This window comes from Babylonia areolata, chromosome 27, assembly GCF_041734735.1.
Source record: "Babylonia areolata isolate BAREFJ2019XMU chromosome 27, ASM4173473v1, whole genome shotgun sequence".
Taxonomy (NCBI): Eukaryota; Metazoa; Mollusca; class Gastropoda; order Neogastropoda; family Buccinidae; genus Babylonia; species Babylonia areolata.
The window spans coordinates 13,055,116-13,072,615 of NC_134902.1; the positions used below are offsets into that span (position 1 = coordinate 13,055,116).

The 17,500-nt window shown below is 42.9% G+C and overlaps 1 protein-coding gene across 1 annotated transcript in view; it reads right to left on the reverse strand.

Moving 5' to 3' along the window:
* Positions 1-3,753: 3,753 nt before the first annotated feature.
* LOC143301634 (uncharacterized) overlaps positions 3,754-17,500 on the reverse strand; it is a 15,278-nt gene continuing 1,531 nt past the window's right edge. The window contains exons 2-7 of the mRNA XM_076616058.1: positions 15,648-15,748; positions 14,022-14,187; positions 13,199-13,367; positions 8,044-8,226; positions 4,725-4,891; positions 3,754-4,357 (exon numbers count right to left, since the gene is read on the reverse strand). Of these exons, the coding sequence (XP_076472173.1) occupies positions 4,072-4,357; positions 4,725-4,891; positions 8,044-8,226; positions 13,199-13,367; positions 14,022-14,187; positions 15,648-15,717 (1,041 nt within the window). The 5' untranslated portion in view covers positions 15,718-15,748 and the 3' untranslated portion in view covers positions 3,754-4,071. The remainder of the gene's footprint in view (positions 4,358-4,724; positions 4,892-8,043; positions 8,227-13,198; positions 13,368-14,021; positions 14,188-15,647; positions 15,749-17,500) is intronic.

Here is a 17,500-nt window from a genome sequence, read left to right on the forward strand (position 1 = left end):
AGTGTGAGGATTTCAACTGTCGCTAAGATTACGTCATTTTGTCGTCACATATAATGCTACAGTTTACAATTCTATTTGTGACTGTTGTTGGCAACTAAAACCACACTATTATAGCGTTTGGATGAGAATAGATCAGGCGTTTAGAAATTACAAAGCCGATTTTCATTGTCGACACTGAATGACAATCACTCCACAACCAGTGGGACTCGACAGCTTTGGCTGAGTTGAAAACTGTGTTTCTGACACACCGTATTTAATTAAATATCTCTTTTGCCGGATCAGTAAACTACAAGTATTATACACTGGCAGAAATGTCGCAATTCCAGCTCTAAATCTATACAATTCATGTTTGCCTACGTTAAACTGATTTAACGCACTTTGTAATTTTCAGCGAGAAGCACGTTAAAAACTGATCAGTTCTTAATTTATTAAGATTGTAAATTCATCCTAAATAATCAACACTCTATTTTACTTTCATTAGAAAGGTGGTGTTGAGATCTTTGTTTTGCGACCAATCCGACGTAAATCGGTTCAGGAATCATTTAGAAACCTATCACTATACACCTGACAACAAACACAGATTATTCAAATATCTAGCCCAGTAGGCCCGATTTGCTCGCAGGCATTGAGTGCGAACATTGCAGTTCGCGAAACTCGCATAAATACACGGAGTGGGTGATCACTGGTCACTTTCACCTGACTGGTCACTGACAATAGCCTGCTCTCTGTCTCTCGCTGTGTGTCACACACAGTGTGTGTCGCCCCACTGGTCAGCGTCTCGCCACATTGTTACACGGTCTTATTCTCTTCTCCTCTTCTTCTTATCTTCTCTTAATATTGTAATAAAACAATAGGAAAACCCTTTTTGTGACTGGCCGTGTATATGTCCCTGGGCCGATGCGCGGATCTTTACAATTCTTTCAGTTTCTGTTCAGTAAATCAATAGTTCTTTTGTAACGTCCCCTCATAATATACCACTCGGGTTCACAACACGGCTACAAAAGTGGCGTCGCCGACAGGATATTGATCCGTCACAAGCTGATCCGCAGGATGTCTTAATTCTTTAAATCTCTTATCAAAATTAAGTAAACCCCCCTTACCATTCACTTAGTCTATCACAACATGATGCTGTCACAACATAGATGTAGATTATTCCTATATATACCTTTTAATGTTTTAATCCCATTATCCAAAATAAATCCAAACAATGAATTAAACCCACCCACTCAAGCTCCATTACATCTACAACAAGAGAGGCAATGCCTTCAAGACTCACTTGTGATAAATTAAGTCCCCTAGCATTAATTACAGAGTAATTTCCCTTTTTTACTATCTGCACCAAAAACGTTTGCAAAATAAATAAAACTTCCATGCTTAGCAAAAGAAGTTCCTGTTTGAACATAAAATGATAATAATGACTCCTCTTGTTGTTGTGTCTGAATAAGAGGTCAAAGTGCCAAGTTTAGAGAATACAAAAAATATAAATATAACAGTAAATGCGGTTTGCATATAATTAGGCTTCTTATTTTTAATTTTTTTTGTGCCCATCCCAGAGGTGTAATATTGTTTTAAACAAGATGACTGGAAAGAACTGAATTTTTCCTATTTTTATGCCTAATTATTTGGTGTCAACTGACAAAGTATTTGCAGAGAAAATGTCAATGTTAAAGTTTACCACGGACACACAGACACACGGACACACACACACAGACACACGGACACACACACACACACACAGACAACCGAACACCGGGTTAAAACATAGACTCACTTTGTTTACACAAGTGAGTCAAAAATTATCAGTGTTGTGTAGTTATCGTTATTGTTGTTATTGTTGTCACATGGACAGACTGGAAGACTAGGCTATGCCTAAAATCTTTATCCTTGAGTAATAGAGTTTTTGAATCTTGAATCTCTGGGAGGAGTGGGATCGGGTGAATATGTATATATGTGTGTGGGGTGGGTGGGTGGATGTGAATGTGTACCTTTTATTACTTTTTTATTTTATTTTATTTTTTTTTTACAATGATGATGATTGGAACTAATTGTACACAAGTACATAGTGTATGACCTGTGTTCATAATTATATATTCCCAGCAACCTTTACCAGTACCTGTTGCATCCCATTGCACTATTTATAAATCTTATGCAGCGGATAGCGTCTTAATTCTCCGTATGCGAACTTCTTTGGAGCTTTAAGTGGTGTGCTAAAAAAAAAGGAAAAAAAAAAAAAAAAAAAAAAAGAGAAAGAAATTGCAAAAGAACGAACGCTCTTAACAATACCCAGTCTAGAGAGAACACACATCTCAGAGCAGCGGCACACACACACACACACACACAGACACACACACAGACACACAGACACACACACACACACACACACACAGACAGCAAGAGAGAGAGAGAGAGGGAGAGAGAACATGAGTGTAACTCTATATTATATGTGTGCACATGTATGAAGCACGCAAAAAGTAGAAAGCAACGGAAACAAAACATGACTGTTCTTCTCTCTCTCTCTTCTCTGTCTGTCTGCGTGCTTGTGTGTGCGTGCGTGCGCGCGCGCGCGCGTGTGTGTGTGTGTGTGTGTGTGTGTGTGTGTGTGTGTGTGTGTGTGTCACTCTTCCTCAGCAAGTCGTTCACAACCACTCGGGTCTAGAATAGTCAGCAGACTAGTTTTGCTTAGCACAGCATGGCTGACTGATTAAACGTGTGACTCATAGCACAAACACCACACACTATGACTGATTCCCACCTTTATTGTTTTCCCAATAGAAGATCGTAACATTTTGCCAATGTAACAATGCCAGCAGTGCAGTTATGTCCTAAATCAGTGTCGGCTGTCCATGAAATTCATGACAAAATGCTGACAGGTCAAGGTCAAGACTTATTCGAGGAAAAAAACCAAAACAAAAAACAACAACAAAAAAACAACAAACTCCCCACCTCCCCCTCAATAAAAAACCAAACCCAAAAAACAAAACAAAACAAAAACACCAAAAAAACCCACAAAAACCCCCACAAAAAAACACCAAAACAAACCAAAACAAACAAACAAAACGAAAACAACAACAACAACAACAACAACAAAAAGCAAAAACAAGATCCATGCCACTGATAAGGGCTTGATTTATGGATATCATGTCCAATATTTAAATCCCTTTTCTGAGATGCTAGTACTTGGAGTATGTATCCTTTCGTGTGTACATGGTGGTGGGTTCAGATGTGGGATGTGTGTGTGTGTGTGTGTGTGTGTGTGTGTGTGTGTGTGCATCTGTATTTGTGCATGTGCGTGGGTGGATATGTGGGTCGGTGGATACATACAGAATTTAGCGCTGAAATCAGTTACACCAGGGTCAAGGAAAATCAACAAACTGGTAACAACAGACTGAGCGCGAGCTGTGCAGTAAAGTCACCAGTCACCAGACTAGTTACACACTGTGCTGACTGGCCCTGACACGTGGTCCACACAGTCAGACTGTACTTCTGTAGTGGCCGCTTTCTACGGGGTCAGACTTACCCTCCCACGCACACACCATTACGTTAAACAGTTCACGTTGCTACAGAATCTGGGAAGGGAGCCAAGCTTTTTGCCAATCTAAACACGAATTTACAGACAAAGAAAAATAACTAAAACCACACTTCACAGATATTGTATCTTCTTGCACAATTTTCCCTGATTAAAAAAAAAAAAAAAAAAAAAAAAAAAATCAGACCCTTAAAATTGAAGATTAAAATCGAATCAGTATTGTTACCTTGACAAAATGTTTCGTTTCGCAAATTCAGCAGTTCCCGCGATTAGTGGACATTATTTCGCTACTTTTAATGACTCAAAATGCCAGAAGAAAAATCCACTCACAAAAAACGAAACCACGCAATGCATATCTTGCGCCCTCTTTTTTTAATTTTTTTTTATTTCCCTCGTTTAAAACAACAAAGCAATGTACCACAAATGAAAATAAAAACTTAATAGTTATAAGTATCCCGGAAAAAAAAGTTTCGTTTTGCAACCATCAGCAGCACTCCTCAATCAACACTCCCCCATCAGCTCTCCTCCCATCAGTCCATCAGTCCTCATGGTGAACAGTCCAGCGGACCCACTACTTCAGCCATCTCGGGGCAGGAGGCGACGTATTGCTTTAGAATTGAACACTGATCCTCGTCCCCAGAGCAGAAGAAGTCCAAACAGGCGCTGGTGGCCGTGGTCACGCGGACGTCTTTGATGGTCTCGTCGAAGCATCTGACGATGGTGGGGTCTGCCATCATGGCGAAGCACTTGTTGAAGGCATTCTCTTTGGCATCGTCACACGCTATGTACTTGCCCATCACTGTGGGACACATGGGGTCCTGGTCTCCGTCCCTGTAACCATGGAGGACAGACACACAGACATAAGTAGAAAGAGAAGGAGGAAGAGGAGGAGGAGGAAGAAGAGGAGGACGAAGAGGAAGAGGAGCAGGATAAGAGGAGGGTGGCGAAGAGAGGAGAAGGGGATCAGGAAGAGGGGATGAGGAGGCAGAGATGAGTGGAGAAAGAGAAGGGGATGGAGGGGGAGGAAAGGTAGGAAAAATGCACACACACAGAGAGAGAGGCTGGGGGTGTGTGGGGAGAGGGGGCAGTTTGGGGTGTGGGAGGGGACCGGGGGTGGGGGGGGGGATAGAGACACAGACAGACAGGCAGACAGAGACAGGCATACTAACGTATAGAAAGGGATGAACGGAAAACTTACGCGATGTTGTAGGTCATGTGGTCCAGCACAGCGAACAGGCCCATCGTCTGTTTCTTGATATTGTATTCCTCGCCGTGCTCAGCAATGCTGGTGGTGTCATCCACAGTGGAGCATAGAGTGGCTGGGAAAAGGGTGCTGGGGTCATTGATCAGGTCAGAGGAATCCACCTGAGGTCAAGGTCAGACAGTCAGGAGACCTACTTGCATCATTTTTATACTAATAAATACAATTAAAAGGAACCCCCAAATCAAGTTTTCGTTTTAAGGACACATTGAAACATTTCAGTAATTAAAATTGTCATTTTTTCTAACCCATTTCAGTAAGGAGGATTGAAAGCCACGCAGAATAGGTTATAGGTTAAAGGTCCCATAGACTTGAATGGTCATCTGTTAGTGAAGTCATGTCCAGTGTATCTAGTTCTCGAAATAGGAAGGTGGTTTCCAATCCTCACATTCCGCCATTTCAAACTTTCCCAACCAAAGGTTCATTCACACCTGTGTAAAGTGAGGAACATCGGAGTAAAGTGCCTTTCCCAAGGACACAGCACCATGCCAGAACGAAGCCTCGAACCCTGATCACTGGTGAACACTGGATCGGAAGTCGAACACCCAGCTGATTCTGCCACGGCGCACGGGACATTATGATAAATCTGAGCGCTACTCACAATGAATCAGCTGTGTCAGGAAAGCTTATGTCAACTCTCTGTCAGAATAATGCTAAGTTCACATTAACTTTGAGTCAAATTGAAAATGGTAACGAAGGCATACTCTATGCAACAGATGCATTCTAAAACATTACAATAATCTATATAAAAGATTAAAACACAACCCTAAAACAAAACAACAACAAACAAGAGAGGCAAGGCCTTCAAGACTCACTTGTGATATACTTTAAAAAAATCTAATCGTTAAAATGTGTTCTGTATTTGTTATTATAAAGCTTCGGGTTAAAAGAAAAAGAAAAAAGAAAGTCCTAACGGCAGATTCGAACCCCGCGTGTTCGGGTGAGAAGAAACTGTCTTACCCATTACACTATCGTGGTTCCTTAGCTGACGTTCAAAAATATAACATTTAAACATGCTTTTTTAAAGGGCGATAAATCGATTGTGGTATTCGCAGTGATAACGCTGTTTAAATCATATTATTCTGGTGTATCTTGGGCATTCAAAAAACTTTAAGGGCAATTAAAAATTCTTTTTAAGTCCGCGGTAAAGGAGACGTGGCTATCGCCGCTATCACACTGCAACATTTAGCCGTTTTCTCTGGATCTAGATAGATGTACAATTTTAGTTACACCCGGTTGACACGGTCGATTCAATTTCTCTTTTATGTTCATTCTAGTTTTAAAGTTGATATGAAAATTGAGTATTTTGTTAAACTAATAACATGTAGAGCCAAGTACAAGTACTTCTAAACGTCGTATGAAGTGAAAAGGACTTCATTTTGAGAAAAGTCAAGACTAGAAATTTTTACGTTTCATCAGTTCAAGGGAATTAACTCTCATGGTTTATTATTTTTAACTGTGAAATCCGACTGATTCTGTTGATATTTTTATGGCAGTTTGGGGCATAATCCAGTAAGTGATGAGGCGTTCACAAATCTTTCTCTGAATAAATATTTAACGGTCTCCTTCTCCAACTTTCCATCACATGTTATCGTGTATTGTCCATTCAATATAGGGTTGAACGGGCAGGTCAACAACTTGAAACAAAATGCCGTCGTTCGCGTTCGCGAAGAATATGAGCACGCGCTTTGAATATGTATAAATATGTGTACACAATTGATTTTTGCCCATGACCTTCAGGGCTCAGCCAATAGATCTATAAAGTCCACTCGTCGTATTGATTTTAGTATTTTCCGAAAAAGACCACTTGGGCGAATGAACGTAGTGAAAGCCCTGTACACAGAGAGTAAAACACACAAGCTTTTTATGTATTGAGTATAATTTCAAAATGTAATGTTTAAGATGAGAAAGATCAGTTTAAAGCAAATTAAGCCCCTAGCATTAATTACAGATTAATTTCCCTTTTTTACTATCTGCACCAAAGACATGCAAAATAAATATAACTTCCATGCTTAGCAAAAGAAGTTCCTGTCTGAACAAAAAATGATAAAAATGACTGTTCTTGTTGTTGTGTCAGAATATCAGATCAAAGTGCCAAGTTTAGAAGAAAAAAAAGAGAAAAAAAAGAAATATAACAGAAAATTCATTTTGCATATAATTTGGCTTCTTTTTATTTTTTTTGAGCCCATCCCAGAGGTGCAATATTGTTTTAAACAAGATGACTGGAAAGAACTGAATTTTTCCTATTTTTATGCCTAATTTGGTGTCAGCTGACAAAGTATTTGCAGAGAAAATGGCAATGTTAAAGTTTACCACGGACACACACACACAGACACACGGACATACACACACACATACACACACACACACACACACACACACACACACACACACACACAACCGAACATCGGGTTAAAACATAGACTCACTTTGTTCACACAAGTGAGTCAAAAACAAACAAACAAACAAACAAACAACAATAACAACAACAACAACAACACCCCTCATCTAGGGTGTTACGAGAGGTGTGTAACGAAGAAGCCATTTCCTGCAATAACATTAAATTTGAATAACGCTGTTTAATTAATTAATTAAGTCTATCTAAAGAGAGCTTGACTGTTGTTTCAGAATTTCAAGCTTTCTAACAATATGCCATGCTTAGGACAATGAATGAATGACTGTGACTTATAATGCTCGGAGTTGGACAAAATGGCTGATAATGATGTTTCATCAATCAATGGTAAAATACATTAAAATAATGTGAAATAATCTTTTACCACGAGGGTTTTGACTGCTTTCAATGAATTTGGATTTATCTCGCGCAAAGTATGTGACAATCATGTGCCTTTTCTGGACACAAAGGGTATAGATATACAACTGAAATGGATCACAGAAAAATAGGTGATTCTGTTTCTTGTTTGTTAGTTGCTTTGTGGGGAAGTTTTTGATTTGATCTCTCCTGCTGTTTATGTGTTACTATGTCAAGGGTCAGCCCTGAAATAGACCCGTTGTGGCCGGCTGATGATTTGATTTGATTTGATACATCAAGAGTGACATACACATATCGGACCTGTTTTGAGGAATGAAATGGCTGTACTTAATTATTGTTCATATTCCGGACACGAACAGCATGGGGTCTCACTTTCCAACAGTCTGCTTATGGAACAACAACACCACCACCACCACCACCACCAACTACTACTACATCAACGACTTCTGCTGTTCGCACCAGCCTTCCTTGTTGTCCCCAGCTCACCTTCAGGAATACTCCAGGTTGCACGTGCTGCATGATGCCTACATTCCTGTCCACTGGACGGAACTGCAGGCGCACGGAGGTGTAAGTCACCTCCAGAGTGGCCATCCGCTTCTTGGGGTCGTAACTAAGCTGGACACGGTCCTGCATCGTCTCAGTAGGGGTATCCACCACCCAGTTGGTTCCCTGGTGGAGATGATGCAAGTTAACAGAGCGAAAATCACTATAAAACGGTCATACACGTAAAATCAACAACAACAACAACAACAAAATTACTCGCACGATTTCGAGTGAACTTGGAGGTTGCAGCTCCCAAAAACAGAAGAAAAAGACGACGAAGACGACGGCGACGACGAAGAATAAAGAGGCGAGATTAGGGTAGAATGGTATAGACAGGGAATAGAATAGAATATGCTTTTTTGTAATGAAACATGTAATGTTTATATGTCATTTAACACATACAAATAAGAACCCAGAAAGGGGAAAAAACAAAGAAAACAAAAACAACAACAACGACCCCAAAACAAAAAAAACAAACAAAAAAACAAACAACAACAAACAAACAAACAAACAAAAAAAACCCAAACACACACACACAGACAATGACAGAAAAACTGTACTTTTGCATGCTTTGCATGGCCAAGTGCTGAAAGCAGCAGCAATGACAACAACAACAATAATAACGCCACAACTAACAACAACACCACCACTACCACGACACGAAAAACAACAACAAAAACAAAACAAAAAACAACCCCAACAAAAAACCAACAAACAAACAAACAAAAAACCCCGAAAAACACAAAACAAAAAAACAAACAAACAAAACAAAAACAAACAAAAAACAACAACAACAAAACACGTAACATTTGAGTTGTGTATGTTTTTACTCTGTTTTCTTAATGATTTTCTGAGTCTGTGATGTTGCGCATGTTTGAAGGAGGGGGGTTTAGAATTGACAGACAGGCATACAGACAGACAGACAGACAGACACACGGACACACGCACGCACACACACGCACATACAAACGCGTGGTAAAGAGACAGAGTTGTTCAGTCAGATTTCTAAATGAATGATCCGAACAGAAAAAAACAACAACCTCATACAAACATATAAACCAGCAAAAATAATCCAGACACATTCTGAGCGGTCGACATATTTTCCATTCTGAAGAACGCATACGTTTGCCAAAGATTGTATCCCTGTGTTCCTTTTTGCCCCATCTCCTTTCAGTTTGCCCCATCTCCTTTCAGTTTGCCGCATCTCCTTTCAGTTTGCCCATCTACAGTTAGCCCCATCTCCTTCTGTTTGACCCATCTACAGTTTGCCCCATCTCCTTTCTATTAGCCCCATCTGCAGTCAGCCTCATCTCCTTCTGTTTGCCCCATCTCCTTCTGTTTGCCCCATCTCCAGTTTGCCCCAATTCCTTACTGTTTGCCCCATCACATTACTGTTTGCCCATCTCCTGACTGTTTGCCCCATCACATTACTGTTTTCCCATCTCCTTACTGTTTGCCCCATCACATTACTGTTTGCCCCATCTCCAGTTTGCCCCAATTCCTTACTGTTTGCCCCGTCTCCTGACTGTTTGCCCCATCACCTTACTGTTTTCCCATCTCCTTACTGTTTGCCCCATCACATTACTGTTTGCCCCATCTCCAGTTTGCCCCAATTCCTTACTGTTTGCCCCGTCTCCTGACTGTTTGCCCCATCTCCTGACTGTTTTCCCATCACCTTACTGTTTGCCCCATCACCTTACTGTTTGCCCCATCACCTTACTGTTTACCCATCTCCTTACTGTTTGCCCCATCACATTACTGTTTGCCCCATCTCCAGTTTGCCCCAATTCCTTACTGTTTGCCCCGTCTCCTGACTGTTTGCCCCATCTCCTGACTGTTTTCCCATCTCCTTACTGTTTGCCCATCTCCTTACTGTTTGCCCCATCACCTTACTGTTTACCCATCTCCTTACTGTTTGCCCCATCACATTACTGTTTGCCCCATCTCCAGTTTGCCCCATCACCTTACTGTTTACCCATCACATTACTGTTTGCCCCATCACTTTACTGTTTGCCCCATCTCCAGTTTGCCCCATCACCTTACTGTTTACCCATCTCCTTACTGTTTGCCCCATCTCCTTACTGTTTGCCCCATCACCTTACTGTTTGCCCCATCACCTTACTGTTTGCCCCATCACCTTACTGTTTGCCCCATCTCCTTACTGTTTACCTTGGTGTAATCCTAGACCAGTCTCTTTCCTTCCAACAGCACATTTCGAATATCTGTAAAGTTGCCTATTTGGAACTGCGTAGAATCAGCTCTATCCGCCACTAAGCTCCCTGGTTCTCTCAAGATTGGATTACTGCAACTCTCTTTTGGCCGGCCTTCCAAAATATCTGTTAGACAGACTCCAACGAATTCAGAATAACGCTGCCAGACTCACTTGCAGAGCTTCTAAATTTGACCATGTTTCTCCTCTCCTCCAGTCTCTCCACTAGTTGCCTGTTTCTGATCGAATAGACTATAAGCTATCCACTCTGACCTTTTCTGCAGTCAACGGATCTGGCCCCAAGTATCTTTCTGAACTCCTCCATATCTATACGTTGTCTCGCCAGCTCTGTTCTTCCTCTGATACTCGACTTCTCAGGATACCTCACGTCAGAAGTAAGACCTATGGACACAGATCGTTTTCTTTTCAATCGCCAAAGACGTGGAACAAGCTCCCTGATAACCTCTGTCATTCTGATTCCCTCGCATCTTTTAAATCTCGTCTAAAAATTCACCTTTTTCCTCAGCAATAAGTTCAATTGTGGCAGGTCCACTTCCTTTGCGTTAGCTGTGCTTGACTATGTGTGTATACATATGTATGTGTACATAACTACATGCATGTATATGAATGTGTATTGTATGTTCGTGTGTTTATGTAAGTTTGTGCCTGCCTATGTGTGCATATGTGTTAGGGTAGCTGTTAGATACACATGTATGTTAAAATATATGTATGCAGTGTGTGTGTGTGTGTGTGTGTGTGTGTGTGTGTGTGTGTGTGTGTGTGTGTGTGTGTGTGTGTGTGTGTGTGTAGTCACATTTTGGTGTGTGTGTATGTAACATTGATGTAATGTTTTTGTAAAGCACCTAGAGCAGATTTCTGGATAGTGTGCTATATAAGTATCCATTATTATTATTGTTATTATTACCTATCTCCTTCCTGCTTGCCCTCTTTCCTGTTTGCCCCATCTCCTCACTGTTTGCCCCATCTCCTTCCTGTTTGCCCCATCTCCTTCCTGTTTGCCCCATCTCCTTCCTGCTTGCCCCATCTCCTCCCTGTTTGCCCCATCTCCTCCCTGTTTACCCCATCACCTCACTGTTTACCCCATCTCCTTCCTGTTTGCCCCACCTCCTTCCTGTTTGCCCCATCTCCTTCCTGTTTGCCCCATCTCCTCACTGTTTGCCCCATCTCCTCACTGTTTGCCCCATCTCCTCACTGTTTACCCCATCTCCTTCCTGTTTGCCCCATCTCCTCACTGTTTGCCCCACCTCCTTCCCGTTTACCCCATCTACTTCCTGTTTGCCCCATCTCCTTCCTGTTTGCCCCATCTCCTCCCTGTTTGACCCATCTCCTTCTTGTTTGCCCCATCTCCTTACTGTTTACCCCATTTCCTCACTGTTTACCGCCATCTCCTCACTGTTTACCGCCATCTCCTTCTTGTTTGCCCCATCTTATCACTGTTTGCCCCATCTCCTTCCTGTTTGCCCCATCTCCTCAATGTTTGCCCCATCACCTCACTGTTTAACCCATCTCCACACTGTTTACCCCATCTCCTTCCTGTTTGCCCCATCTCCTCACTGCTTGCCCCATCTCCTTCCTGTTTGCCCCATCTCCTCCCTGTTTGCCCCATCTCCTCACTGTTTGCCCCATCTCCTTCCTGTTTGCCCCATCTCCTTCCTGTTTGCCCCCATCTCCTTCCTGTTTGCCCCATCTCCTTACTGTTTGCCCCATCTCCTCACTGTTTACCCCCATCTCCTTACTGTTTGCCCCATCTCCTCACTGTTTGCCCCATCTCCTCACTGTTTACCCCCAATCTCCTTCCTGTTTGCCCCATCTCCTCACTGTTTACCCCCATCTCCTCACTGTTTACCCCCAATCTCCTCCCTGTTTGCCCCATCTCCTCACTGTTTACCCCATCTCCTCACTGTTTACCCCCAATCTCCTTCCTGTTTGCCCCATCTCCTTCCTGTTTACCCCATCTCCTCACTGTTTACCCCCAATCTCCTTCCTGTTTGCCCCATCTCCTCACTGTTTACCCCCAATCTCCTTACTGTTTGCCCCATCACCTCACTGTTTGCCCCATCTCCTCACTGTTTACCCCCAATCTCCTTCCTGTTTGCCCCATCACCTCACTGTTTGCCCCATCTCCTCACTGTTTACCCCCATCTCCTCACTGTTTACCCCCATCTCCTCACTGTTTACCCAAATCTCCTTACTGTTTACCCCCATCTCCTCACTGTTTACCCCATCTCCTCACTGTTTACCCCCATCTCCTCACTGTTTACCCCCATCTCCTCACTGTTTACCAAAGTCTCCTTCCTGTTTGCCTCATCTCCTTACTGTTTGCCTCATCACCTCACTGTTTACCCTATCACCTCACTGTTTACTCTCACTGTTTGCCCCATCTCCTGCCTGTTTGCCCCATCTCCTCACTGTTTACCCCCCATCTCCTCACTGTTTGCCCCATCTCCTCACTGTTTACCCCATCTCCTTCCTGTTTGCCCCATCTCCTCACTGTTTGCCCCATCTCCTGCCTGTTTGCCCCATCTCCTCACTGTTTACCCCATCTCCTCACTGTTTGCCCCATCTCCTCACTGTTTACCCCAAATCTCCTTCCTGTTTGCCCCATCTCCTTCCTGTTTGCCCCATCTCCTTCCTGTTTGCCCCATCTCCTTCCTGTTTGCCCCATCTCCTTCCTGTTTGCCCCATCTCCTTCCTGTTTACCCCATCACCTCACTGTTTGCCCCATCTCCTTCCTGTTTGCCCCATCTCCTTACTGTTTGCCCCTTTTTGCACCACCGGTTTTTTGGGTGTTTTTTTTAGGTTTTTTTATTTTTTATTTATTTATTGTCCAGTCTGTTTCGAACAAAACCGACAAAAAGACCAACGTACATTTTGGATGAGGAGTTCCCCTATGGAGTACACGTTGGAAGACTTGGCCACAGAGTTGTTTAGGAAGGTGACGTTGACGCTGATATCGGAGACGTAATACCGGCCCTGATTGGACCGCTGGCTGTTGCCTGCGTGGACTTCTATCTGGATTTCTGGGTAGAAAGGCACCCTGAGACAAAACAACACACACACACACACACACACACACACACACACACACACACACACACACATACACGAGCGCGCATAATCACACATACATACAAAGTGAATAACAAAAGAAAACGGGGAGAAAACACACACACACACACACACACACACACACACACACACACACACACACACCAAAAAGCATCAATACCTTTACACATCTTTTGGTTCTTTTCCTTGAAATTTCATCTCGTCTATGAAAAAAGGGTGTTTTAGTAAATATATAAACACAAAATAAATGTACATTGAAGACAATTAGAAAAACAACAACAACAACAAAAAACAAACAAAAAACAAAATAAAACTAAACCAAAAAAACCGACAATAAATCCCCTTGACCAAATTCAATAATTAACCTTTATCCCCAAACACACACACACACACACACACACACACACACGCACACACACACACACACACACACACTCACACACACACACACACACGTGCACACACACACACACACACACACACACACTTGCACACACACACACACACACACACACACACACACACACACACGTGCACACACACACACACACACACACACACACACACACACACACACACTCACTCCGTCATGCCTGTTCTTGGAGTCCTACAGTTTACTTACTGAGGGTCGAAGTAGCCATTGGTCACTCGAATGTCGGCGGCGAGATAAGAACAAGGGATGGCCAGTGAAGCAGTCTGACCCCCGAAAGTCCGCACGTGAGGGTCGCCAGCGATTTCACACGCGTAAGTCGCGGTAGTTGTTCCTGGCCTCAAGTTAGCCTGTCCACCTAGGAAGCGAGAGAATCTGAGCGCACTGGTTCGAATCACGGCTCAGCCGCCGATATTTTCTCCCCCTTCACTAGACCTAGAGTGGTGGTCTGGACGTTAGTCATTCGGATGAGACGATAAACCGAGGTCCCGTGAGCAACATGCACTTAGGGCACGTAAAAGAACCCACGGCAACAAAAGGGGTGTTCCTGGCAAAATTCTGTAGAAAAATTCACTTCGATAGGAAAAACAAACAAAACTGCATGCAGGAAAAAATGCAAAAAAAATGGGTGGAGCTGTAGTGTAGCGACGCGCTATCCCTGGGGAGAGCGGCCAGAGAAATCTGTTGTGATAAAAAGAAATACAAATACAAATACATTATACTTGGATGACACCTTTTGTGCCTTCATCTCGGGAGCAGATACTTAAGGTTCGCATCTATGCAAAAAAAAAAAAAAAGAAAAAGAAAAAAAAAAAGACAAGGCTGATTATTCACTCACACACGCGCGCGCACACACACACACACACACACACACACACACACACACACACACACACACACACACACACACACACACACACACACACACAAGAGAGAGAGAGACACAGAGACAGAAAAGGGGAATGAGAGAGAGAGAGAGAGAGAGAGAGAGAGAGAGAGAGAGAGAGAGAGAGAGAGCATCATCTCTCACAGTGAAAACTAACGAACGAAAAAACAGCCAGGACCTTTCTAAATCTTTTCCCACCCCACCCCTTTACCCCCACCCACCCCCACACATGCAAACACGCCCCACGCACACACACACACACACACACACACACACACACACACACACAGAGCATGTCTCTGATCTCACTATACCCTGAACTCACCAAGTCAGGCTTAAGACACCATGACCTCTAGAGGTGGGGGCGTTTTGGGGTGCTTGGGCAGGAAGAGAACTAGAGGCATGATTTCGGCGGACTTTGGAAGTAAGAGAGGCCAGTGGCGAATTGGGGTGATCGGACTCCGAAGAGAAAATGTGAAATAAATATATGAAAATAATCAAGCACATATTTTTGGCCCGAATTGCACTGCGGCAACACACCATCCCAGGTGTATATATAATATATATATATATATATATATGTTTGTGTGTGTGTGTGTGTGTGTGTGTGTGTGTGTGTGGTTAGACAGATAGATAGAGATATACATGCAGATATATATATATATATATATATATATATATATATACAGATAGATAGATAGATAAGTAGTAAGATATACATGCAGACATATATGTATTAAAAAAAATTCCACATACAATTTCTAATCACTCACAAATTCAACTTACAATTTCTACATCTTTACCTGTTTAAGTACCACATACCACATCAGTATTTTTACGCGTCGCTCCTCTGATTGTAACGACCCCTCCACCCCCCCCCCCCTCCCCCCTTCCCCCCTCCGCCACTCCTCTTCCCCGAACTCCTTTCGTACCTGCCACAGGGAACAACCACAGCCCCAGCATCAGCCAGCCCCAGGCGGAAAGACCACAGCCACCAGACATGTTCTGCCAAGTGTCCTTCTGTCTAGAAAACCTGCACACAGATCAACTTCGTTTTGTGTCTTTCTCTTCTTCTTACCTTTCCTCCTCCTCCTCCTCCTTCTTCCCCTCTTCTTCTTCTTCCCCATCATCGGCCCAGTTTTACTGGTATTAATATTACTCCCATGCCCTTCCAAGTGTCAGTCGCTGTGCGACCCAAAGGGAACTATCAATCAGTTAGGCCACACACCACAGGAAGAGGACCTTGCGCTGCCACCCAGTCATTTCAGCAATGTCTCTTCTGATTCATCATAATCACGACGACGACGACGACGATGATGATGATGATGATAATAATGGTATTTATATAGCGTTCAATCTTGTGCACAGACAAATCAAAGCGCTTTCGCACCAGTCATTCACATGCATGCATAACTCTAAAACTGGAGAAACTAAAGACAAGGAAGAGGCAGGGAAGGGAGGCTATTTTGGGAAGAGGTGGGTTATAAGGCCAGACTTGAAAGAGCTGAGTGTGGAGACTTGACGAAGCGAAAGAGGAAGTTCATTCCAATTGCAGGGTTCAGAGATAGAGAAAGAACGGCGGCCAACAGTCGAGTGTTTGAATCTGGATATGCGTAAACAGCGTGGATCCGAAGCCGATCGTAGAGAGCGAGATGGAGTGTAGAGGTGAAGGCAGCCACAGAGATAGGAAAGGGCAGATTTGTGAATACATTTCTAACATAGAGTGCTGATGTTGTACTTTATTCTGTGTGAGACAGGGAGCCAGTAGAGATGTTGCAAAAGAGGAGTGATGATCTTTTCTTTCTTAGGACGAGTCATGCCACCTACTAAGCCAACCACTGACGACAATGATCGCTTTGTCGCGGAGACTGAGTGAGTGAGCGCCCCCTTCAGGAAGGATACTGTTATTTCTTTAAAAAAAATCAATTTTTTTTGTTTCTTATTATAACATCATTCTCCTTTCCCGCACATTTGTAGATAACTCTGCATTACGACCATAACAGAAACACATGTTGGTGGGTGACTGCAGGAAATGTTTAGAATGGATGAACAAGTGAGGGAGGATTTTAACCAAAAAAAAAAAAGGAACAGAAAAGCCCTCTCTTTTGTACAGTGTGTCAGTTATTGCTGTAGTGTGTGGCAAGGCGTTGAATTATGGGTAAAGGAAACGTGGACATTTGATCGTCCATATTAATTTTTTTATTTTTTTATACATATAATTTATATATTTCATTTTGGACGGCTGTGCAAACTGCTGACAGAGGCATAGCCGCCCATAACGTACCTCAACAAGAAATGTCGATACAGTACCAATCCATTTGTTTCATCAATTGTGTGACTTTTAAAGCGACTGCAGCTGGCAGCTGTTGTCGATATGGTATCACACACACACACACACACACACACACACACACACACACACACACACACACACACACAGACAGACAGAGAGATGCATACATTATGCAATCTGCACTTGCTTTCCTGCACTGTATATTTGTATTTGTATTTCATTTGATCACAACATATTTCTCTGTGTGAAATTCGGGTTGCTCTCCCCAGGGAGAGCGCGTCGCTACACAACAGCGCCACCCCCCCCCCCCTTTTTTTTTTTTTTTTCCTGCGTGCAGTTTTATTTGTTTTCTTAGCCACTGTCTTTTCTGTGTTTATACCACAAGGGAATTTGTACTCTATATTGACTGGCGGTGAAAGGGTTAAAGAAACCAAGGCGACATGCTACTGAAAGTCTCAAATCTCTCTGTCTGTCTGTCTGTCTCCCTAGTTC